Source organism: Castor canadensis, chromosome 3 (genome assembly GCF_047511655.1).
Source record: "Castor canadensis chromosome 3, mCasCan1.hap1v2, whole genome shotgun sequence".
Taxonomy (NCBI): Eukaryota; Metazoa; Chordata; class Mammalia; order Rodentia; family Castoridae; genus Castor; species Castor canadensis.
The window spans coordinates 18,030,415-18,055,978 of NC_133388.1; the positions used below are offsets into that span (position 1 = coordinate 18,030,415).

Genomic DNA, 25,564 nt, shown 5'->3' on the forward strand with positions numbered 1-25,564 from the left:
CAATTATGCAGCACATTAATTTTTCCTTTTTTATTGTTTTATTATTCATATGTGCATACAAGGCTTGGGTCATTTCTCCCCCCTGCCCCCACCCCCTCCCTTACCACCCACTCTGCCCCCTCCCTCTCCCCCCCAACCCCCTCAATACCCAGCAGAAACTATTTTGCCCTTATCTCTAATTTTGTTGAAGAGAGAGTATAAGCAATAACAGGAAGGAACAAGGGTTTTTGCTGGTTGAGATAAGGATAGCTATACAGGGAGTTGACTCACATTGATTTCCTGTGCATGTGTGTTACCTTCTAGGTTAATTCTTTTTTGATCTCACCTTTTCTCTAGTTCCTGGTCCCCTTTTTCCTATTGGCCTCAGTTGCTTTTAAGGTATCTGCTTTAGTTTCTCTGCGTTAAGGGCAACAAATGCTAGCTAGTTTTTTAGGTGTCTTACCTATCCTCACCCCTCCCTTGTGTGCTCTCGCTTTTATCATGTGCTCAAAGCCCAATTCCAATGTTGTGTTTGCCCTTGATCTAATGTCCACATATGAGGGAGAACATACGATTTTTGGTCTTTTGGGCCAGGCTAACCTCACTCAGAATGATGTTCTCCAATTCCCTCCATTTACCAGCGAATGATAACATTTCGTTCTTCTTCATGGCTGCAAAAAATTCCATTGTGTATAGATACCACATTTTCTTAATCCATTCGTCAGTGCTGGGGCATCTTGGCTGTTTCCATAACTTGGCTATTGTGAATAGTGCTGCAATAAACATGGGTGTGTAGGTGCCTCTGGAGTAACCTGTGTCACAGTCTTTTGGGTATATCCCCAAGAGTGGTATTGCTGGATCAAATGGTAGATCGATGTCTAGCTTTTTAAGTAGCCTCCAAATTTTTTTCCAGAGTGGTTGTACTAGTTTACATTCCCACCAACAGTGTATGAGGGTTCCTTTTTCCCCGCATCCTCGCCAACACCTGTTGTTGGTGGTGTTGCTAATGATGGCTATTCTAACAGGGGTGAGGTGGAATCTTAGTGTGGTTTTAATTTGCATTTCCTTTATTGCTAGAGATGGTGAGCATTCTTTCATGTGTCTTTTAGCCATTTGAATTTCTTCTTTTGAGAAAGTTCTGTTTAGTTCACTTGCCCATTTCTTTATTGGTTCATTAGTTTTGGGAGAATTTAGTTTTTTAAGTTCCCTGTATATTCTGGTTATCAGTCCTTTGTCTGATGTGTAGCTGGCAAGTATTTTCTCCCACTCTGTGGGTGTTCTCTTCAGTTTAGAGACCATTTCTTTTGATGAACAGAAGCTTTTTAGTTTTATGAGGTCCCATTTATCTATGCTATCTCTTAGTTGCTGTGCTGCTGGGGTTTCGTTGAGAAATTCTTACCCATACCTATTAACTCCAGAGTATTTCCTACTCTTTCCTGTACCAACTTTAGAGTTTGGGGTCTGATATTAAGATCCTTGATCCATTTTGAGTTAATCTTGGTATAGGGTGATATACATGGATCTAGTTTTAGTTTTTTGCAGACTGCTAACCAGTTTTCCCAGCAGTTTTTGTTGAAGAGGCTGCTATTTCTCCATCGTATATTTTTAGCTCCTTTGTCAAAAACAAGTTGCTTATACTTGTGTGGCTTCATATCTGGGTCCTCTATTCTGTTCCACTGGTCTTCATGTCTGTTTTTGTGCCAGTACCATGCTGTTTTTATTGTTATTGCTTTGTAATATAGTTTGAAGTCAGGTATTGTGATACCTCCTGCATTGTTCTTTTGACTGAGTATTGCCTTGGCTATTCGTGACCTCTTGTGTTTCCATATAAATTTCACGGTAGATTTTTCTATCTCTTTAATGAATGTCATTGGAGTTTTGATGGGAATTGCATTAAACATGTAGATTACTTTTGGGAGTATCGACATTTTTACTATGTTGATTCTACCAATCCATGAGCATGGGAGATCTCTCCACTTTCTATAGTCTTCCTCGATCTCTTTCTTCAGAAGTTTATAGTTTTCCTTGTAGAGGTCTTTCACATCTTTTGTCAGGTTTACACCTAGGTATTTGATTTTTTTTTTGAGGCTATTGTAAATGGAATTGTTTTCATACATTCTTTTTCAGTTTGCTCATTGTTAGTGTATAGAAATGCTAATGATTTTTCTATGTTGATTTTATATCCTGCTACCTTGATGTAGCTATTGATGATGTCCTTTAGAAGCTTTTGAGTAGAGTTTTTTGGGTCTTTAAGGTATAGGATCATGTCGTCTGCAAATAGGGATATTTTGACAGTTTCTTTACCTATTTGTATTCCTTTTATTCCTTCTTCTTGCCTAATTGCTCTGGCTAGGAATTCCAGTACTATGTTGAATAGGAGTGGAGATAGTGGGCATCCTTGTCTGGCTCCTGATTTTAGAGGGAATGGTTTCAGTTTTTCTCCGTTAAGTATAATTCTGGCTATAGGTTTGTCATATATAGCTTTTATAATGTTGAGGTACTTTCCTTCTATTCCTAGTTTTCTTAGAGCTTTTATCATGAAATGGTGTTGGAGCTTATCAAAGGCTTTTTCTGCATCTATTGAGATATCTAGTGGTTTTTGTCTTTGCTTCTGTTAATGTGGTTTATTACGTTTATTGATTTTCGTATGTTGAACCACCCCTGCATCCCTGGGATGAAGCCTACTTGGTCGTGGTGAATGATCTTTTTGATGTGTTGTTGAATTCGGTTTGCCATTATTTTGTTGAGGATTTTTGCGTCAATGTTCATTAAGGAGATTGGCCTATAGTTCTCCTTTTTGGAGGTGTCTTTGCCTGGTTTTGGGATAAGTGTAATACTGGCTTCATAAAATGTGTTTGGCAGTTTTCCTTCCCTTTCTATTTCGTGGAACAGTTTAAGGAGGGTTGGTATCAGTTCTTCTTTAAAGGTCTGATAGAATTCAGCGGAGAATCCATCAGGTCCTGGACTTTTCTTTTTGGGGAGACTCTCTATTGCTGCTTCAATTTCATTTTGTGTTATAGATCTATTCAGGTGATTAATTTCCTCTTGGTTCAATTTTGGATGATCATATGTATCTAGAAATCTGTCCATTTCTTTAAGATTTTCAAATTTATTTGAATATAGGTTCTCAAAGTAGTCTTTGATAATTTCCTGGACTTCCATGGTATTTGTTGTTATCTCCCCTTTAGCATTCCTGATTCTACTAATTTGGGTTTTTTCTGTCTTCATTTTAGTCAGGTTTGCCAGGGGTCTATCGATCTTGTTTATTTTTTCAAAGAACCAACTTTTTGTTTCATTAATTCTTTGTATGGTTTTTTTGGTTTCTATTTCGTTGATTTCAGCTCTTATTAATTTTTCCTTTATGTTGTCTTTTTTAAAATAGATTTTTAAAAAAAAAAAAGAGAAGGTAAAACATTCATATAGTCTTTTTCCATTTGCTCATATATTCATTTCAGGTCTGTTATTAATTTATTCCTGTGGATTTGTATTACTATCTGGTATAATTTCCTTATAGTCTGAAGGACTTCTTTAAAATATTGCATGGGAAGGTTTATTAACTATGACTTCTCTCACTTTTTGCCTCTTTTTTGTGTTTATTTTTGAAGGATAGTTTTACTGGATATGGAAGTCTTGATGACCGTTTTTTCTTTCAGCACTTTGAGTATTATCTTCCCTAGTGTCTGGTAGTATCTGATAGAGTCACTACTAATCTTACTGCTGTTCAGCAGTGTGTGGTTGTTTGGGAGCTCTTACCTTCAAGATTTTGTTTTACTTTTATCTTCCAAAGGCTTTATTAGGTGTCTCTGTTCAATTTTCTTTGATCTCTTTTTTTGTGAGATTTTATTTTATTTTTGTGACAAGGTCTCACTGTATAACTAGGTTAGCCTTCAACTCATGATCCTCCTGACTCAGACTTCTGGGATTACAGGCGTGAACCACCATGTTCATACTGGATTAGATAATCTTTACTCATTTACCTTTAAGTTTAATGATTTTTTTCTGTCACTTGAAAGCTGTTATTGAGCCCATTTAGAGAATTTCTCATTTTAGCTATGACATTTTCAACTCTATGCTCTCTCTTTAGTTAATTTTTATAGTTTATATTTATTGAAAGTCCCTATTTGATGAGTCATTGTCATCCTATTTTCTTTTAATCTTAAGGATAGTTTCCATTAATTTTTTGATCATACACTTACAGTTGTTTCTTTGAAGTCCACCATGTAGACTTCCAACACATGAGCCAATGTGGAATGGTTTTATATTGACCATATAAAACCATATTTTGACCATATATTGACCATATTTCTGAGCATGGGTCATACTTTCCTGTTTTTTCCATGTCTCCTAACAGATACAGTACAACATAAATACACATAGTACTTAGGTTAAAGTGAAAGGAGAACATATGTAGAAAACAAGTTGTCAGTTTTCAGCAATTATAGTTAGTGGTGGTATTACTAATATTGGTATTCTGACTCTTTCATATATAATATGCAATAAAGCAATTGAATACTTATGGGATGTTCTAATTCTATCATCCCCTGTGTCCTTGAGAACTGATATTCTTGGAATGGGAGAAAGGCAAACAGATTTAATATAGAAGTAGTCAAGGAAAAACTAAAAACTATAGTACTGAACTTGAGTGATTGAATTGGAAATATCATCATGAAGTCATGAGTTATTTAGGTATTTGAGTGTGTGTGTGTGTGTGTGTGTGTGTGTGTTGAGAGAGAGAGAGAGAGAGAGAGAGAGAGAGAAAGAGAAAGAGAAGGTGGGGGGAAGGGAAAGGAAGGTCTGGCCATGGTGACTGACCCATTAACAAGGCATGTCCCTAGCTCCTAGACTGTAATCTTGAAATATCATATTCTGCTTCTGGAACAGGAATGTGTTCAATCACCCTGAAGCATCTTACATGTTTCAGATAGCAAGGAAACTATCAGACTTCTAAGTCATGGTAAAGGGACTCTGGCCAAATATGGAGCAATTTGAATTTCAAAAAAGATTAAAATTGCAACAGACTTATTAAATATGTTTAAATTCATGAAGTTCTAATTCAGTGTTTTGAAAACTAAGTAATTAAATGGGAAGAATCATTTTTACTGTATGCACTGAGCCACTGAAACACCAAATAGTAGATAAAGGGAAGTATCTTTATTAAATTATTCTGGATAATCATGAAAATGTAGTGAGAGAATAATCTTACCATTTTTGTAGCCCCAGTAGACTGACCCATCTGAGCATTGAGCTTCTGGGGCTGAAACCTCAGGACAGGAGCACAGCCCTACTGATGTCATACAGAGGCATCGAACCAGGATTGATCAAGCCCTAGTATCCAACTGCGAAATTGCAGGAGATACAGAAAGAGAGGAACGAATCTATTAAACTCTACCACGAGTGTGCAGCTTTCTAGCCTGTGGGAAGTTCCACAGGTCAAACAGTTCAGATTCTCTAGCACAGCTCAATTGTAAGGAAAGGAAAGACATAGAGGGGGAACGTGTAGAGTAAGAGAGATTTCAAAGGTTCATCAAGTAAAAAATGAAAGTGAGCAAGACTGACTGATAGTGTATACTTGAACTGTAAAGAAATGTAACAAAGCAATTATTATAAGTCTGAATAGTTGTCATTGTTAATTGAAACAGTGAGTAGTAATAGTCTTTTTAAAATTTGGTTGATGGTTAAGGATGTTTGCCCTGTAATAATCCCCTAAATGATACATTTGATTTATGTGATTTCTGTATCTGTGTTTCACATAATAAAAAGAATTGAGGGGACAATAAAAGTTAGGACAGACTAGTGCCCAGAGAGGACAGAGGAGGAAGCCAGGACTCAAGTCTGGCTCAACTCACTGAACTGTGGGGCTGGCCTCTCCCTTCCCCTGTGGGACTCATTTTCTCTGTTAGTTGAGGGCGGTGAATCCCTGCCTGCCTCAGTAGGCGGGTGAGGTGGGTGGGAAGCCATGTGGGAGAATGGGCAAGGCCTGGAGTCAGTTGTGGCATCTCTGCAGCTACAGAAGATGGCTGCTCACAGTGCCTAAGTAGTGACATACTTCATGGCATACTCACAGCAGCCTGCTGGCAGATGGAAGTCCCCAGCACATGGGGACCAGGCTCTGGTTGGAGAGCCAGAGCCGTATGGGCACTGGCTTGATGAGGGATGGCAGCTCTTCCAGGTGACTTACAGGGGCTGGAAACTAGTTTGTTCCCCCTGCATTTAGACATCCTTTTTCCTATAGATAGTGCGCAGGGAAACGTGAGCTCACCATCTGGAGGAATGAGATGGAGTCTGACTGGGAAGAGCCAAATAAATGAGACACTGTATGATAGAGAACCTTCTTTAGATACTTGTCCTGATGACACATGGGCAGACCCACACTTTTATCATCTTATCAATGTCAATCTTTCCATATGATACTGTCTTCCTTCTGAGTAATGATTCTTTCATGAAACTGAGACCAGTCAACAGAAATTCTTAGCTTTCCTTGGTCATCCAGTCCCAGACTCCCCTTCTGTGGACCAAGAATTGTCCAGGCAGAGACTGCCATGGCCTGTGCTGCCCTGAGCTGTATCTCACTGTTCTCCTGCCTCTGGGATGCATTTGGTTTTGGTTTGGGAATTAGCTGTGGATTCCAGCTTGTTTGACAGCATCTGCAGAATGAGAACCATCTTCAGCCTTCCTTGACACTAAACCAGATTGGTGGGTTCAAATCCCATCTCGAATGTTTGTGGGCTCTATGTAATTGATTAAGCCCTATCTTATGACTATGAACATGTTACCCAATCCTTCTTAACCGCTGTGTCCTCATATATAAAACTGTAATTGAGAAGAAAACTTTGACATAATGTGTAGTAGAACCCAGTTTTGAATTTTCACTGTTCACCATGAAGCCAAAGGTTCTCAAACATAACAGTGGCTGCTTTTGGTCTTTATCCAATAAATGTTTATATGTGCAGTAAAGAGCCAGATAGCAGACGGTGGGAGGTAGCAAATTGGTGGGTAATGCGAGGATTGACATGTTTTGAGCAGCAGATCGAGAGCTTTCAGGTGCCATCTTATTCAGGCATCAGAAGTAGATCCAGTCCCAGTTTGTAGGTGAGGGTAGGCCAGGTGAAGCTGATGGAGCAGTTCTTGCCATTCTCAGTGTTTGCCTCACATCTGGTACTTCTTCCCTTTGCCATGTCTCCAGATGTCTCACTTCCCATGCTCCATTCCTCTCCTTCCTTTTCTCATGATCACCCTCAACTTTTTCCCTTTTCTATCCCCAAATTATTAGCCTTTCCCAGGCCCAGTGAGTGTCTGGGATGATTCACAAGAATGTGTGAGAATCCGCAGGGCACCATGCTGCCTCAAGCCAAGTAGTGCTGCTTCCTTTGTTTCCCTAGGGAGAACGTGGGAGGTTTTTCCTTACCAGCGTAGTAGCAGAGACCCTCCCTTTGCTAGCTGCCTGTACGCTGCCCTGTAGGCACAGTGAGCCGCCTACCCTGGAGTTGCCACCACTCCTTGTCCTCCGAGCCCCTCTTCACTTCTGTCTGCTACCTGCTCAGATCCTGGCACCCTTGGGACCACTCACTCCTCCTGTGTGTTAAAGGTCTTTATTTTATTTTTTCCAAATGATTTCCTTGGATTATTTTCTCACCTGTCACAGCTTTGACATGTCCCCAGAGTTGATTTGGAAATGGAATTTTCCTGTTTTCCATTGACTGAAATGGAAGCGAGCATTGCATTCTTGTCCTTGCATTTAAACTTTCAGTTCCAGTAGTTGTGATATGTTTGGAAGGACTTTCCTCCTCTTGGCACCCTTTCTGCTCTTCTCCCTCTCAACAGCTCAAGGGACTAGATGAACAGGATGGTCAAAAGTCCATTTTCTATGTAGCTTTGCTGCTTGTCATTGATGAATGTTTGACGTCCTATTGTTAAAAAACATTTCTTCTACACTATCCTTCCTTTTAAAATGAATACTGCATTGGCCTGGTGCTCATCAGTACTCTATGTAATTGACTGAGCTCCATCTTATGAGCAGGCCTGTTGGGTCCCAGCCTGGATCCTCAAGCTAAGTGTGCTTGTCACCCAGCTCAGGCTGGGATTGAGCAGGCACCCCCCCCCCCCGGCCCCCCGCCTCCACCCCCAGCAGAAGTAAATGGTGCTGGTGCTCAGCTCTGCTTTTTTCAGCTTTGTATTACAGGCCCAAGAAACTTCAGTGGTTCACTACCAAGTTCACATAGTGTGGTTTGGCCTGGTCCTTCTTGATTAATTCAGAACAGTCTCCTAATGTCATCAGGGCTGAGACGCTGATGAGGATTCATGGCCAGAAACCTTGCAGTTGTCTGTGTCCCGCCTTGTGGCCTTTGGTGGAGACACTGCACTCCTCCCCAAGAACAGCAGCTTCTTAGGAGATGTCACCACTGTCCTCCCCAGAGAATGACCACAGAGTCCTGGGAATGAACTTTATACTGACATTGGTTGTTGTCTTTTGTCATGTAAGCCATACCTATGAATTTGGGGAGAGTCCTGGGGCATGGTAGGCTTTTAACAAATAGCAAAGTGAATGAATAAGTGACACTCATTTTTTCCCTACACAATTAAGTGGTTCTAAAGTAAAGCAAGTTTCATATGCTGTAATTGACTGGGTGGTAGATTAAGATTTCTAAACATTTTTTGAGCAATGGCAGAGTCTTGAGGATAATAGGAATAATAATGTTGAGTACTTAAAAAGCACATCCTACATGTATTAGCTTGTTTAATTCTTAGGACAAATTGGTAAAGTGGGTGCACTTGTTATTTCCATTTTATACATGAGAGAACTGAGGCTCAGGTACTTGCCCAAGGTCAATAATTAGTAAATGATGGAGCTTGATTTGAACCCATATGGTCTGGCTCCAGAATCCTTACCCGTTCTCTAATTTGTCTTTCATGGTTTAAGTTTACAGGTAAGTGTGTGGATTCCCAGGTGAATACTTTGAAGAACAATCCTTATATAATAGACATATTCTGGTTAGTTTGTTAAAAATGCTACCACACTGAAGAATCCAAGGATGTATTGGATATTGCTGTGGTTACTGAACGTCCCTAAGATACAAGTTCATGGTTCCCTGTTGCATTCTCTGTGCCAACTTCTCTTTCTCTGTATCTATATAACTGTATCTATATTTATTTCTTTATATATACATATATATATATTGTCTTTGTATATATCTATAGATAGATAGATAGATAGATAGATAGATAGATATAGTGTGTATGTGTGTGTGTTGACATTGGAGTTTGAACTCAGGACTTCATGCTTGCTAGGCTACTGCTTGAGCCAAGTCACCAGCTCCAGATATATACATATAGAATGAAGATTAATGTCCTTTGACTGATTCCCCAAAGTTGAGAAGGAAGAAAGACATGAGATGAGACAAATCTTTCCATATTTCACTTTTCTCAGAGACTCAGGGTTAGGGGAGTGGAAAAGAATGGGGAGAAGGGCGAGTTGTTCTTTCTGTCTCTCATTGTTGCTTGCCCACCTTTCAGTTATAGGCCTTTGCAGGATGTGTTGGAAGGATTTGTTTATGTGTTCCTTTCTTGACCCACTAAATCTGAGTCTTTTGACGTTATGTCCCTGCTATCTCCTACGCTGCCTGCCTGATACTTAGTGCCTACTCAGTGTGCCGTGTGCTACCTGGCCTGCTGACCCAATGTATAATTTACTTTGCCTTTGTCACGAGGTAGCCTCAGTGGTTGAAGTAGTCCAAAAAATGTTGCTAAGCCTTCTACAACTCTCATTAGGTTTGAAATGAGCATCTGGAAGCTTCGCCTGCTTGTTCACATCCCAGCATGGATGATTGTCACACCCTCTGTCACTATATCTAGGCTGCAGCTGGCCTGCTCCGCTGATCAGAGAGAGTCCTTTGCTAATGAGGCCAAGGTTGTAGGTTTGAACCCTAGCCCCTGACTGCAGTAAGCCATCTGTCTTCACAAATGCGTGTCACTGGATATGAGGTGAAGAGTGTATACGAAGAGAAAACCTGGAATCCGTTCCGGGGGAAAGAAACAGCTCCCTGCCAGCCGGCCAGAAAATATCCTTCTGGACTGGGAAGGATGTCTTTTTCTTCTTCTACTTTCCAGAGATGGATATCTGTTTTTGATTTCAGACTTTTCAAAATAGATGAGAATTAGGGTTACATAAATGAAGGAGAAGCAGTTCTCAAGCCTGTTTTTCAAGCAGTTGACCTGGAAGATCTATGGTTTGTTTCAGTTTTTCTAGCATTGTAAGTGTTGATGGAGTGCACCTTGTGATGTAGGAATAGTCTGCTATCCTTGTCCCCTGGAGTCACAGAAACTCTTTGCAGTAAGCAGAGAGGGACAAGATTTCAGAATACAAATTTGAGCTTACTCTTTTCTTTCTTTTGGGTTCCTGGCTTAAGTCACTAGGTACCTTGCTGGCTCTGTAGGCAACAGGACCAGGAAAGGTGGGCACAAAGAGTGTGTTTGCTCCAGGACAGTTGCAGTTTGGTTGATGAACCTAGAGATACCAGTGAAAATCAATGTGGTAAGTGCTGCCTAGGCTCAAAATGTGTGTGGCCTTGTTGGGAGCTCCCCACCACCAATCTGAAGCATGCCTGCCTCTTCCTGAAGAAGCTAGGAAAGTTTTCCAAGGTGGCCTTGGCCCTGGTCTTGAAAGATAAGGAAGAGTTCCCAGGACTCTGCAGATAGTGAGGAGCATGTGAAGGCACAAAGGCAGATGAGTTTTTATAAAATCTCTGGAAGGGTTTTCTTAAAACAAACAAAAACCTTGAGATCCTCATTGTCCACACAGTTCTCTAAACCTATCAGAATGGGCACACTCAGGTATGTGACTTGGTATAGAAGGACCGCTCCCTATCCACCCCTCAGTCTCCACACTACAAGGAGCACTGCTGAGGGCCCACAAGATGCTTTCGGAGGACCTGTGAGAAAGAAGTGGATAGGCAGTGGGTTGAAAATACATCCCCTGTGGTCTTGGTCCTCTGGCTCATGAGGTTGTCACTCATTCATTTTCAGCAAATACTTACTGAACCAGGCTCTGTTGGAGGGCTAGGGATAGGGTAGTGAGCAAAACAGGCATCTCTGTCTTGGAGACACTTCCATTCCAGTAGGACCGTGAAGCCATCTAAGCTCTGTGAGGCAGTTGGTGTCCCCTGTTCACCAGTGTATTCTCAGGGACCAGCCTGGAGTCTGAAAGGAAATATACCTCAGTGATTGGTAAAGTAACCTACTGCTTAAGTGCCAGTGGTTAAAAAAAAAAAAAAGAACCTGGAAAAAGCCAAACCATTTCTTTGTTCAGAGAGAGCTATTGTGTTGACTTGTTCTACAATTGATTTGTAGTTATGAAACTCTCGGCTAGGGGAGAAATTGAGTTTATTCTGGCAGGACTACCTTTTCCTTATTGTCCAGGGATTTGAAATCTAGTGTGAAAATTTTTTTATTCATGTCACAATTTTGAGTTTCCGTAATAATAGCAAATGATATTGAATGTATGTGTATTGGAGGCCTGAGTCAAAGTTGGAAGTCAGAAGATAATTTAGAAGGACATGTTGAAAGGAAGAATTGTCTTTTCTCACCCTAGTCCCAAGAAATGAGGAGAAATAACAGAAATGTGTGTTGAACTTGGCATTAACCTAGCCTCTCACAAGCTGAAAGGATTCTCAAGTCTCCTGGTCTCTGCCAGTGTTGATTTTCCATTGTGATTTGATGTTGGATCTCTGACTTTCTTCCTGAATGCGTTTCCCCTTGGTTTGATAGTACAGAGGAACAGAGGACAATATTAAAGATCTGAGACTGTCACAGTCATAAAACAGAACAGGACAAAACTGGGCGTTGCTGTAAGCTTGTAGCAAGAATGTGACTTTTGGAGACTGGCCTTGAAAAAGATTGCTTCAGGCCCTGAGAGGCAACTGGAGCCTATTGTGAGGATGGAGGGTTAAGAGGGAGGGGCAAGTGCTGGAAAGTCAACACCCTCCCAGGTGTCCTGGTGGCCCATGGGGACCAGAGTTGACCCTCAGGAAGTCATGATTTTTACACTTACTTGTGGGCCAGCAGATAAACCCCAGAAGGGTTAGATTCAGAAGGAGGAAGATGAAACAAGGTAGAAAAGGGAGGAGAGAAGAAAAAATGGAAGTAGGTCAAGGGCAGAGCAGAATGTGTCTCCATCAAACTAGTGGGTTTTCCTGCCAAAGAGAGAGCAAGGTTTTGATCAAGGACAAGGCCGAGTGGCATGGGCCCACTCTCTCCCTGATGGGAAGGGCACAGGAGTGAGGTTGGTGAGTAGAAATGGAGCTTTGCCTGCCTGTTGGACTGAACAGGCTGCTGCCACTCAGAGATCTCCAGGCCCCTCCCTCCTTGGTAATGGCGGAGCTGTCGGAACCACTCCACCTGGAGAGAAATACACCCAGCTCAGGAAACTTGCCAACCAAAGTACAGAAGATGAACCTAAGGTCTGATGGCTTGCCAGAGTGTTCGCTGCTCCAACGCTGGCAAAAACATTCCTTTTGTGAATAGTTCACCATAATGAATTCTGACATCATTGCACTGCCTCAGCTGAGGGTGTTGAAATGGAGTAAATTACCTCATGTCAAGGGTCTATGGAATCTCTCAAAACCAGGGAAATTCCTTGGCTTTCTTGTCTACATTTTGGAGTGCAAGTTCCAAGCAACAGTTCATTCTAGTTTTGTAAGGGATCTCAGCATTTTAAGAAAAAACTCATAGTTCAGTGATAAGAAGGCAATCAGGTGGGTTTTGTTTGTCTCTCTCAATTGGATGATTTCATAGCATTTAGAATTTAGTTCTTATAAGCTAATTTCTCTCCCCCTTCTGTCATGATTATCTATCAAGGCTGTTCTCAGTAGCAGCAGTGGAAGTGATTGGTTTAGTGACATGATTTGAACATGTTTGAATGGTATACAAGACTTGCACTTGGGACCTCTTCTAAAATTTAAACTGTACAGCCTGCTTTCCTGTCATCAGATTGCTCTAGAGCTGGGCAGCATCAGTCAGCCCCATGACTGACTTTTCAGGGTACCACAGGCATTTGAACAGGCCACAGCCTTGGGCCTTCTATGTATTTTGAGAATTCTTTATCTACAAGCAGCATTCTCCCCAGCTTGAGGAAGAATTTGATAATGAATCCTAAACACTGTCCAGGAATAAGCTGGAAGGAGAGTGAGAGAAGCTTGCGTGTGCTCCCAAGGCTTCTTGGGAGTGTGCATTCAATTGCTGGCTTTACCCCCACTATGCTGTGTGCTCAGCAACCTTTGGTCATAGATGTTCTTCCATTCCTCCACCAGAGGGCCCAGGTCCTGCATGGGAGAAACCATCTCCAGCCTTAAGGGGGAGTTGGATTCTCCATCCATCATTTATCTCTTTGGGTAACCAAGGGTATTACCTTCAGGCTCTGGGCTTCTTCACTTGGGTCAATGGGTTTGCGTTCTAATTTTGAACCAGCATCTGGGAACATCTCATAAGCAGTCATCACTGGAACACATAGAATTTATTTTATATAAAGTAGTTTGCATATTTGTGTTACAAAATGTGCACCTGAGCTCTTACATTCTTATTTGTTCTTTCCTCTAGAGTTACATTCTGGCTTAGAGCTTATATTCTTTTACCCAAGAAGGTAATAGAGTGTGGTAGAAAGCTCCCTTGCTCTTTGGCCAGGCTTTGAACCTGAGCAGGCCCTTTCCCTTCTTTGTGAGATGGATTGCGTTGGGTCATTTATAGCTAGAAAATTCTGAGCTTCTGTAACTATATAAATAGCTTATCCTGCAAGAAGGGCATGGGAGACACTCTGAATGACCAGTTCCTTTTTGTAGCCTTTCCTGAGTTATGATGTTTAGCTTTAATGCTGCTTATTTGGGGTCTAATTTCCCCTCTGGCAATGCAGTCCTTTACCAGGGTCTCCAGTGACATTGTCTCAGGCACCCCCTGTCATCAGAGTGCTGGTCCTTTTGTACACAGTGGGTGCTTAATCAGTGATTCCGGAATAAAATTAACCACCATTTCATCCCTTTTTTTAGCTGTAGCTATTTCCTTTCCCCATGTTACTCGAGAGAACTCACCTTCAGTCTGGAGTAAATGTACTTTGTTGCCTGTGAACACAGATCCCATAAAAGCAAGTGAAAGGGAAAGCAGGGTGGATTGCATGTCCCAGGCCTGTTACCTAATTTTAATTCACATCTTAATTAGATTTCCTTGGTGTTACTTGTAGTCCTGAACACATGGTTTTCTTTTTTATGCCACCATAAAGCTTCTGATCTGCTATCACCTGATATGTGTGGGTAAGGGGAATATGGGAGTATTTATATATCTGTGCCAATAAGCCATTATCTTGAAGTTCTGGGCTGTTCTTATGAATGAGAGCCCTGGGAAGTCATGTAGGTATAAGATGCAAATTAATAGCCCTCACGAGTGCTTGTAATATACAGAACTCACATTTTGATTTAATACCTTTGTGTGATTTAAAATGTCATCCAGGAAGAGAGCCGAATACCTAGAGCATTTGCCACAGCCTGCAGAGGCTGGCTGATAGTTTTGTACCAGCTGACCCGTTCTGTGGCTTTTTGGAAAGATGAGATATGTTCTAATGAGCATGTTATAAATATCACCGAATTATGCCGTAGTGGTGGCAGCGCTCAATGTAAAGCAACTGGCTGGGAGGTGTTCCCAGCTAAAGAGGATGGGATCAGAGTTCAGAGAGGACAGTGGGGCCCAGATACACTGACCAGGATGGTACTAAAAGAATGATTTGTCCCTGAATGAAATATGTCACCAGACATGTCTCTGTGGGGTGTGTGAGGCAGTAAGATGAGACATGTGCTGTTCTTGCTCAGAAAACCCCGCAACAGTCGCCACACACTTGTTCTCAGAGGGGCTTTTGACCCTCTGCTTCTTTTCATCAGTGCAAGGTTGGAGGAGGGTTGGTTTGATGGATTTACGGGGCAGTGAGTTATGTTCTGAAAGATCCAGACTAGTTGCTTAGTGGACATCATTTTCTGAACCTTTTCTCTTTATCCTACCCATGAATTTGCTGTAGGAAGCCGTGCCTCATTGCATGCAGTGCCTGGCTGGTGTCTTTATGCCTTCTGCCTTGTGTTGCCACCTCCTTTGTAAATAAAAACACAGATTCCAGTACCACTGGGAGGGATGTTGTAAGTTTGAAGAGAGACCCTTATAAGATATCTTGATTTTTTTTTTTTGGCCTCAGAACTGATTTACAGATTTTTATTTCCTTGAGGAAATTTGAGTGGGGTTAGAAAGTACAAAAGATTATGAGTCTTAGGTCAGATTTTTCAGTTGACCAAATATGGATAGACATGGGCAAAATAATTATTTGCTGAAAATCTAGCCAGCAGCTTTCATAAATGCATTGAATATGTGTATAAAATATTTAATATTAATACACACAACATGGAAACCCTGTCAAATTCTGTGTGCACACAGGAACTTGACAAGAGGAGTCGGGAGATTCAGAGAGATTCTCAGAGCAGTGGAAACAAGAACAACCCAAAATCTGAGAATGGTAAGTGTGACTAATGACTTGATTGAAGCCATCAGAGCCCTTGGCTCAAATATATATTTACATTTATGTATCATATGATATATAAATAGCAATTTACCCATTTAAAGTGCACATTTCAATGGTTTTTTCGTGTATTCACAATTGTTCAACTATCACCAATATTTAACTTCAGAACATTTTAATCACTCCCAAAAGAAACTCCAAGCTCATTAGTAGTCAATTCCTAGACGTCTCTTCCCCAAGTCACTGGAAATCACTATGTGCTTCTTGCCTGTGGATTTGTCTCTTTTAAACATTTCATATCAGTGGAATTAATGCAGTCTGTGGTCTTTTGTGACTGGGTCCCTTCACCTAACATAACACATTTGAGCTTCCTTCATGTTGCAGCATATATTAGTGTTTCTTTTCTTTTTACTGGCAAAGAATATTCTTTTGTGTGGATATACCCCGCTTGGCTTGCCCATTTATCAGGTGACATTTGCGTTGTTTCTACTATGAAGCTATTATGAATGATGCTGCTGTGAACATTGATAATATGTTTATGTCTTTGAGTTGGCATATCTGTTCTTTTTTTTGGATATATGGAATTATGGGTCATATGGTAACTATGTGTTTAACAGTCTGAGGAACTGCCATTCTTTTTCCAAAGTGGCCCACCTGCAGTTCTGAGGATTCTGGTTCCTCCATATCGTAAGCAACATTCATTAGTATTTTTTAGTCAGAGTGAGTGTCTGGTGGTACCTCATTGTGGTTTGGGTGTGTATTCCCCTGAGCATCTTCTCGTGCAGTATGGAATGCTCTCTCTGGAATATAAGACTGTATCCCATGAAGCAGGTAGAATGTGGACCCTCCCATATGCCAGGGCGTGGAGGGGTCAGTGTGCTTATGCTGCACACCAAAACCAGACAGAGCAATGCAGGTGAGGTCCTCAAACACTAGTGGCTTGGGTGGACACATTCACTACAAATTTAAAGTTGAAATATTAGAGAGTTTATTTTTATGAACTGTATATAGTTCGATCTGCAAACTGGTGGTCAAATAGTTGACCAGAGCTTGGCCTCCTGTTGATTTGAATGCTCTCTTCCTTTTTAATCTTTTTGCTTTCTCTTTGAAGAGGTCAAAGATTAATTATATCTTTGTAGCTTGCCCTGCAGAGCTACAGCTATCAGGTGTTTGGGTGAAGTCCTGGTGATTACTAAGAGCTAAGCAAATGCCACATGTCACAATCGATGTAGCAACCCTGTATATCAGATTGCAATTGCTCTTGTCTTTTGTCATCCATGCTGTCATCTTCCCTTTGTCACCAATCCTTTGAAGATTGTTGAGTAGTACTCAGTTGGGCAAAGTTAAGAGATTCATGTTGTGGGAAATGAATGTAGAGCTTTAGTTGGGCATCTCCAGGTTTTTATAATGTAGACCTATGACCTGTGTGGCCAAGTGGCTGAACTATAGGCTTTGTGAGAATTATGAAGTTAAACAAGATGAGCAACATGTACACACACATATTGCATGCACAGAAACACACCACAACCACCATCACACTTGGTCTCCAGTATTTACATATTGATGTAATTTCTATGGACTTAAGCTCAAACAAAGCATTTTGATTTTTAGGGGTTTTTGAAGGCAAAAAACCCTGCAATTATATGGATAAAAATTATTCCCAGATATCTTTTCTTGCAAATTGACTTATTCTAGCATTTCATATAGCTTCTGTGTTTAAATAGTTTCTCCCAAGTTCTCAAAGCACAACGGAAGTAACTGATTAAATTGCCAAGTGTTTTGTGAATGACTTTAGAAGCATATTGAAAAAGCCAGTCTTACAAAATGGTTTAAACATGCAACATTTGTTCATACTGTTGATTCAGGTACACACACATAATCACATACACACACACATGAACACACATTATTACAAAAATGAATGGTTTCCCCATTAAAAGATACAAGTGCCTTGAATACACTATGAGAATCTGCCTGCTGCTTATTTCAAGAAAATATATTCCACTATTGTCTATGGTTTATAATTTTCAAATCAATGTATTTTAACTGTTAAAAATCCTGTGATGTGGATTCTAAATAGAGATGCGCTCGGCACTTCCTGGGCTTTGCGCTGCTTTTCATGGGATGTCAGAATGCTTTTCCAGCTAATGCCATCCCTTAGACAGTGCCCATCAGACTTAGTTATTAACTCTATGATTTTTAGATTAACTAATAATTACAAACTTATGATATTTTTATGAGATGGTAAAGTTGTTTGGTAAACTCGATTTGGTGTGAGACCATAGGGAGGGATTTAAAAGTACATTTACAGCAGTTCTGCTCCTCGGTATATGTGCCAAAGAATTGAACACAGGTGTTCACTCAAACTTATACATGAATGGTCATAATAGCACTATTTCCAACAGCCCAAAACTAGAAACCACCCAAATGTCTCTGAGCTGAAAAATGTATAAACAAAATGTGGATGTCCATAAAACAGAGTGCCATTCAGCCATAAAAAGTAGTAAGATACTGATCCACACACAACGTGGATAGACACTGAAAACACTATACTAAGTGAAGAAAGCCAGTCACAAATAGGCCCTTATTGTATAATTCCTCTTCTGTGAAATGTTCTAAATAGGCAAATCCATAGACACAGAAGTCAGATGAGTTGTTCCCAGAGTCTGGGAGGAAGGGAAGATGAGAAGTGGTTGCTTAAAGGGTATACGGTTTCCTTTTGGGGTGATGAAAATGTCTTGGAACTAGACAGTGGTGATGGTTGCATAACATTGTGAATGTACTAAATGTCATCGCATTGTACCCTTTATGGTCTCATAGTGGACAAGCAAAAAGGGAGGAGAAGAAGAGCAAGAGGAGAAGGAGGAGGAGGAGGAGAAGCATTTATAATGTTAGAATCCCAACAGAGCGATTACATCCAGAAAATGAAGTTCCTTGTTTGTCTAACATTTTTTCTCTTAACATTTATTTTTCAGCTATAGCGAGTAGAGGGTGTTTCTGACGGGTAAAATTTCCAGCAGAAGTCATTAGCTTATATGACTGCAATGAGATCAGAATGAACTATAATGGAAGGTTTAAGAAAACAGCTCAGGAACTGTTTAGGTCCTGAAAATTGTGTTCTTACAAGATCTTTACAGATGGCTCAGTTGGGGATGATCACAGTGCATTTAATTTCACATTTTTTAGACATTTAAAGGCAGTGGGTCCTACAGGGGAATAATCAAGGAAATTTGCCTTCACTCAGTGGTTATCAGAAGCCACCAAGCTCGTGGTTTGCTTGCACTTAGGTTTCCTTGAGTAATTTTAAGAGACTTCACATGGATGAAAGTGTAGCAAAATTCTCTTCTGGAACATATTTGTTTAAAAAGGCTGAGTCTCAGGGAAGATCAGCACTTTTTTGCCTGTATCTTCCAAAGAATACAAAGTCCTGGTAGAAAGCCTAGCTGGTTGAAGTCACACCGTGCCATCTCTGGCTGACCTGGACCACCTCGGATACAATGCTTCTGTTTCCAGATGGGTTTGTTTCACTTCTTCTCTTCTTTATCACTGGAAGATTATGAGTTAAGTGAGCTGATACACATCAACCACACCCCTTCTCATCTATTGTTCTAGGCAGCAGAGGTACAGAGGTCTTGGTAAGGCATATTGACCTGCAGTAACAGGAGGACAAGATCCAGGTGTTTCTGGGTTTTCACTGTGAGGAAGATGATCCTCAGCCAGCTTTGAGTAAGGGTCTTTCTCAATCAGAATCCATAGCCCCCCACTATACCTTCCCTATTGCACAAGGCTAATTGGAGCCTTTGGTTCTAGAGGCCCAGGATGCCTGAGAATGGGCCGCCAGTTGCTGGGTTCTGGGCTGGGGCCATGTAAGGTGGCCTTTGGTGCTTCATGGAGGTGTTCTGAAACCCTTCAGTGTGCATCATATGGCCAATAAAGAGATGTTTTTCAGGGATAGCATTGACTACATTGAGTCCTGGCTTTTTGCCAGGTTTGAGCATCCATTGCAAGGTAATGAAAATATCTGCAGCTCACCTGTTGTTTATAAGAGCCCTTGGAAAAGGGCTAAGCTACAAGTTCAGTTGTCTTAGTTGTAAAACATGTTTAGTGTTCCAGGGTGTAACAGAGGCAGGTGACACTGGAAGTGCTTGAACCCTTTTTAAAAAAGTGTTCAAATATCTCAACATGTCATCTTTTCTTATGTTTTTATCATAAACTGGTATGTATAATTTTCATCATAGAAGTAAAACTTTTAATTATGAGTCTTGGAGTAGTGCTTCCCACAATGTACTGACATAAATATTTAGTGAATGAATGAATGAATACTATTAAATGGATTCATGGCTATGCCTTTCCTCTGTGTTTCCAGACAATAGCCAGACAGTTGGCCGAGATCTTGTTGCGGGGTATGTGTGAGCAGAGCTACTGGAACCCCCTAGAGGATCCCCCGTGCCAGTCACCTCTGGATGACCCTCTCCGGAAAGGAGCAAACACCAAAACCTACACACTGCCTCGCAGAGCCCGCGTCTACTCAGGCGAGAAGTATGGAAGTTCTAGTCCTCTGCTGGGGCTCAGGGGCGGGAAGGAAATGTGGGGAGGTTCAAGGGTGAGTAGAAGTAGAGGGGCAGATTCTTCTAAAAGAAAATCAGATGAGTGAGCCCCATTTACCAGTTTAATAGAGACACCTCATCCCTCTTCCTAAGTCCTATAAACATCTGCACTGGGGGCATTATAGGTAGAAAGCTGCCCTCCCCTCAGGGCTCAGCGATCACTGTCTGCCTTTGGGAATCTCATTCTGTGTATCACAAGAACCCCAGCTTTACACAGCAGTCAGTGACAGTTGATGGTCTTCCTCCATTGTTTTGTTTAAATCTTGTTCTAAGCTGCACTAGATATAAAAACAGTTAAATAACTTGTCAGTGATTGAAAGGAGATGTATATGCAGAATTCCTTTTTGTAAATTTTAAGTTTGGGGCTTGATCACCTTGGAGACAAAGGGCCAGGGAGCCACTACCTTCTTGGGCCTCTGCCTTCTTTGGTCAGGGGCAGGAGGACAGAGGAGGGAGAGACAAGGAGAAGGGCTGAGAGACAGGAAGGACCGTTCTCTTCCTATGCCTTCCATTGAGACTTTGTTTCCCCTCTTTGCCTATTCCTGCAAGTTCAAGGCTTGGTAATTGTTCCTCTTCACCACATGACGGAAAGGGGAACATTCATGAGCGAATGTAGGAAACCAGAGAACCAGGGCTGGCTAGACTCTCCTCCCTGTGTGACTTTGGAAACAATGCTGCATCTTCCAAGGGGATGGCATTTCTCAAGTTGACCTCTGGCATCTCTCAGCCTCGTCACCTTCTTGTTCTGTTTGCAATTTGTATGTGGATTCAGACAAGGGAGCATGTTCCTGGCTTTTCCCCTAGGCTGATTCTAGTTTCCTTTTCCTGGAAAAGGCCTTTCCACGGCCTGCTGAAGCATGGGTTCGCTTAATTGGCAGCTTGTGCTTACTCCTTATCCTTACTAGAATCATAAAATACCTGTCTGGTACTTCCCAAACTCTCACCATAAGAGGGCTGATCCTTCATGATGAACCTTTTAGAAGTAGATTTGAGATTCATATTTTAAGTGATACTTATGTCTTCAAAACAGACCCTAGATTTGTTTTCTGCCCAGATGCCAGGTATATGAAGGAACCTGGTCCCCCTCCACTTCCATCAAGTGTGACAGCTGGTGGGGCTGTGTCCCAACGTGGTCTCACCTTGGGCGAAGGCTGAAACATTCACACTGCTGGTGTCCTCTAAGCTGCTCAGAGCTTTTAACTCTTCTAACACCACCCTGACATCAGTTTTCCATCTGTACAGGGAGGGTTGTGGGGCAGATGCAGATACAGAAAACAGTCTCTAAAGGGAGCCTTCCCATACCAGGGCTCATCACTGAGTTGCAAGTTTCTTTATCCCAGATACACACAGTCTAGCTTTGGCCTGTTTTGTTGAGACATAATTCACATCTGGTACATTTCACAAAGTGTGCAATTCAGTGGCTTTTCATACACTCACATAGTAGTGAATCCCTCAATCAATTTCATTACCCCAAACTCACCCTGTACTTCTTAGCTGCCACCCCATCTCCTAATCCCTTCAATTCCCATGGGTTTTAGTTGAATTTCCCTAGGTTTCTGCCCAGGGGTGGCGGGGGGGTGGGGCGGGGGGAAGGGTGAGGGGGAGCATCTAGGGTTTTGATAGGAATGCCTTGAATTTTTAGAGCGATTTAGGTGGTGCTGCCATCTTAATGTTAGATCTTCTGATTCATGAACATGAACAATCTTCCATTTATGTTTTCTTTAATTTCTTTCAACAATGATTTATAGTTTTCATAGTCTAAGGTTTGTGCTTCTTTTGTTAAACCTATTTCTAATTTTGTGTATGTATGTGTAGTTGGGTTTTGTTTGTTTCCTTTTGTTCGTGGTGCTGGGGATTGAACCAGGGCCTTGTGTGTGTTAGGCAAGTCCTCTAGCACTGCACTATGTCCCCAGCCACACAGTTCTTTTTGATGCTATAATAGGTGCAATTATTTTGTTAATTTCATATTTGAATTTTTCACTGTGAGTATACGGACAAGTCGATTTTGCATATTGATCTTGTACACTGAAACCTCCCTAAATTATTAGTTCCCATCATGCTCTACATTGCTTACATTTACTGCATAAGGTCATGCCTTCCGTAAGTTGAGATGGTTTCACTTCCTCCTTTCCAAGCTGGGTGCTTCTTTTTTCATTTTCTTCTCTAGCTGCCAGGATAGAACCCCCAGTGCAATGTTGACTAGAAGTGGCAAAGGCAGCAGCCTTGCCTTGTTCCTGATGTTAGGAGGGGGAAGCACCCAGCCTTTCACTAATATGGGCTTTGCTGTGGAGTTTTGTAGGTGCCCTTCCTCAGGTTGAAAATGGCCCCTCCATTCCTAGTTTGTTGAGTGTTATATAATGAAAAGGTGTTGAGTTTTGTCAGATGCTGTTTCTGCATCTGTTACATGATCATGCAGTTATTTTTCCTTTGTTCTATTCATGTGGTACATTGCATTAATTGACTTTCAGATGTTGAGCCAGCCTTCCCTTCCTGAGATGAATCTCCTAAAAGATACTGTTCTATAGTTTTCTTGTAATATCTTTGCCTATTTTGGGAATCTAGGTAATTCTGGTCTCATAAAATGAGTTAGGGAGTATTTCTTCCTGCTCTGTTTTTAAAAAGAGGTTGTGGAAATTTGGTCTTACTTTTCCTTTAAATATTTGGTAGAATTTACCAGAGAAGCCATTGTGCTAGGTTTTTCTTTGTGGAAAGTTTTTGAATACAAATTCAGTCTCCTGATATAGGTCCACTCATAGTTTCTGTTTCTTCTTGAATCAGTGTTAGTAGATTGTGTTTTTCTAGAAATTTGTCTTTTTCATCTAAGTTACCTAATATATTTGCATACCACTATATGTCATAATATTCTCTTGTATTTTTTTCCAAAAAAGTTGATTTTCATTCCCTGTCTTTCATTTCTCACCTTAGTGATTTGGGTCTTTTCTTTTGGCAGGGGAGGGAGTCAATCTAACTAAAAGTTTGTCAATGTGTTGATTTTTCTTTTTCGAAGCACAAATTTTCATTGTTACTCATTTTCTTCACTGTGATTCTATTCTCTATTTCATTCATTTCTGCACTAATCCTTATGTCTTCACCAGTTTTCAGCTTTCTAATTTTGTATGTTCAGCAACCCCACTTCCTACTTGGAATATTAGAAAGAGAGAAAATCCATTGGGGTTATACTTGCATGGGGCTCCTTTGTCACCAAGCAGACTATCTGATCAGTGAGCAGCATGGAGAGAGGGCCTTACCACCAACTCAGTAATGCTAGTGGGAAGAGAAAAGGGCATCTGTAGATAATCTTCCAACTTCAGTTTAGCCAGTAGTCTCAAAGCAGACTTTAGGTGACATGGATCCTTGTAGCTCCAGAAAACCACAAGGACCATCCAGAATGGTGGTCATGATGGGCTTCTACTGGGAAGCGGAAAACTCCTATGCCTGTTGTTGTGGACTGGGCTGCAGCCTGGACCTGCTCATTCTCTGACCAATAGCTTGGATTTTGAACGGAAACAAAATGCTGGAAACCCTGGGTAGAAAGGGGGAGGGCTCACCTGTCATAGGCCAACTTCTTTCCTTTCTTCTGGGTCCTCTGTGAAGAGTATTTTCTACTTTGATTTATTTTTAGGGTAATCTTTTTATTGATGCATAACAAACATGGGAAAAAGTAAACAAATGAAAAGAATAAAACAAATTTTGGCCAGATGAATGCATGCACGTAGCTAGCATCCTCATCAGGAAGCAGACATTGCCAGAGCCTGAGATGCCTTCTTCCTACTCCTCAAAATTGCTATCCCTGTCCAAGGGAAACCTTGAACTCACTTCTAGCACAATAATTAGTCTGCTTAATTTCGAAGGTTATATAAGGTGGGCATGTGGCCCATGTGGTAGTCCCAGCACCTGGGAGACTGAGGAGGGATCACCTAAGCCCAGGAGTTTGAGACCAGCTTGGGAAATGTAGCAAGATCCCATTCTAAGACAAATAAGTCATTGTTTTATCTGTAACACGTGAAATAAGAAGAAATTTATATAAACAGAATGATACAATGTGCACTCACTTATATTTAACTTCTTTTGTCTAACATGCTTGAAAGCATTTTGTTCGTAGTTTGTTTTCAGTGCTGCATACTATTCCATTTTAACATCACCCAGTACATTGACCCGTTCCATTTGTAATGACCATTTGAGCTGTTCCCCATTCTGTTTGGGGTAACTAGGAACAGTGTTGCTATGAATGTTCCCGTACATGTTTCTTAGTGTGTGCAACACATATATTTCAGTGAGCTGTATTTTTTTCTTTCGTTGAGCACAGGCCTTGGGCTGGGCTCCCTGCTAGGTGTAGGAGATCACCAGATCATGCTTAGTGTGGGTCCTGACCTCCTGGTGGCCCACACACAGGTTTTTGGTAAAGATGGGCCACTGGTAAAGTGGAAAAACAAGGAATGTTATGGTCTCAGGACAACTTCGTGTTGGCAGAACTAATCAGTTTCCTCCCATGTAGTGAGCCTGGCCCAGAGCCTGTCCTCCCAACAGGATTGCAGGAGCCCTGGCACAGGCGATCTACCTGGCCCATCTACAGGGTGAGGCACAGATCTGAGACAGCTGAGGAAAGGCCCTCTGTCCTGGTCCTAAAGAGATGATAGAAAAGGGACAAGTTGTGGGGAGGCCTGTGTAATCCTCAGATTGGACCAGCTGGAACTCTTTTTTCATTAGCATACATTAGTAGTATGAGGCACTGCTAAATATAATTTAAATTTTCTTCCTTTCTTGGTGTCCTCATCTCTCTGCACAAACCTGGAATGGCAGTAGTTTCTGCCTTGGTGTGTCTGATGAACAGTGCAGCTAGGGTGGCTGCAGCTTCAGCTGCTCCTGGCCTTGACCCCTGGCTCTCACCTGGCTGGCTGGGTTTAGAGGCTGGATTTCTCCAGGAGTTTCCCTAGTGGTGTCCCAGCCAGGCACAGGAGAAGGAGAATAGCTCCCGCCTAGACCTTGGAGTTAATGTCATTATTTACAAACCAGCCTCCTGTGGGCTGGAGAGCTCAAGGCCTCCCCTGCACCCACATAGAGTCACTTTGACTCCTCAGTGGTGCTGTTGACATTTAGACATCCTCAGAGGACAGAAGAGACAAAATGCACTTGGAGCAGGTTGACTTAATTTCTTTGTCGTGATTGTGTCTAACATATATTGCAAAGGGTTTTTTTGTTTTACCTATTTGGGAAAGTTTTTGAGAAAGAACTATTATCTGGGAACCCTGGCAAGACATAACCACACATGAGGCTCCTTGCTCTTGTTCTATGTCTTCCATAGACTCACATAATGAGTTGATAAATTTATCCAAAGAAAATGGGCAATTTGCCTAAAGTTTACCCCAGGAATCAGCAGCATGGCTGGGCTGAGCAGAACCCCCAGCCTGCCCACCTTTGGGAGCTTGCCACACTGCCTGCTGGT

At 41.5% G+C, this 25,564-nt stretch overlaps 1 protein-coding gene across 8 annotated transcripts in view; it reads left to right on the top strand.

The window, feature by feature from the left end:
- The window catches only part of Ttc7b (tetratricopeptide repeat domain 7B), a 223,393-nt gene that overhangs the window by 75,658 nt on the left and 122,171 nt on the right, over window positions 1–25,564 (top strand). For all 8 annotated transcript variants that reach the window (XM_074067331.1, XM_074067324.1, XM_074067327.1 and 5 more), the window contains 2 exons: window positions 15,433–15,511; window positions 19,881–20,053. In XM_074067331.1, the coding sequence (XP_073923432.1) occupies window positions 15,433–15,511; window positions 19,881–20,053 (252 nt within the window). The remainder of the gene's footprint in view (window positions 1–15,432; window positions 15,512–19,880; window positions 20,054–25,564) is intronic.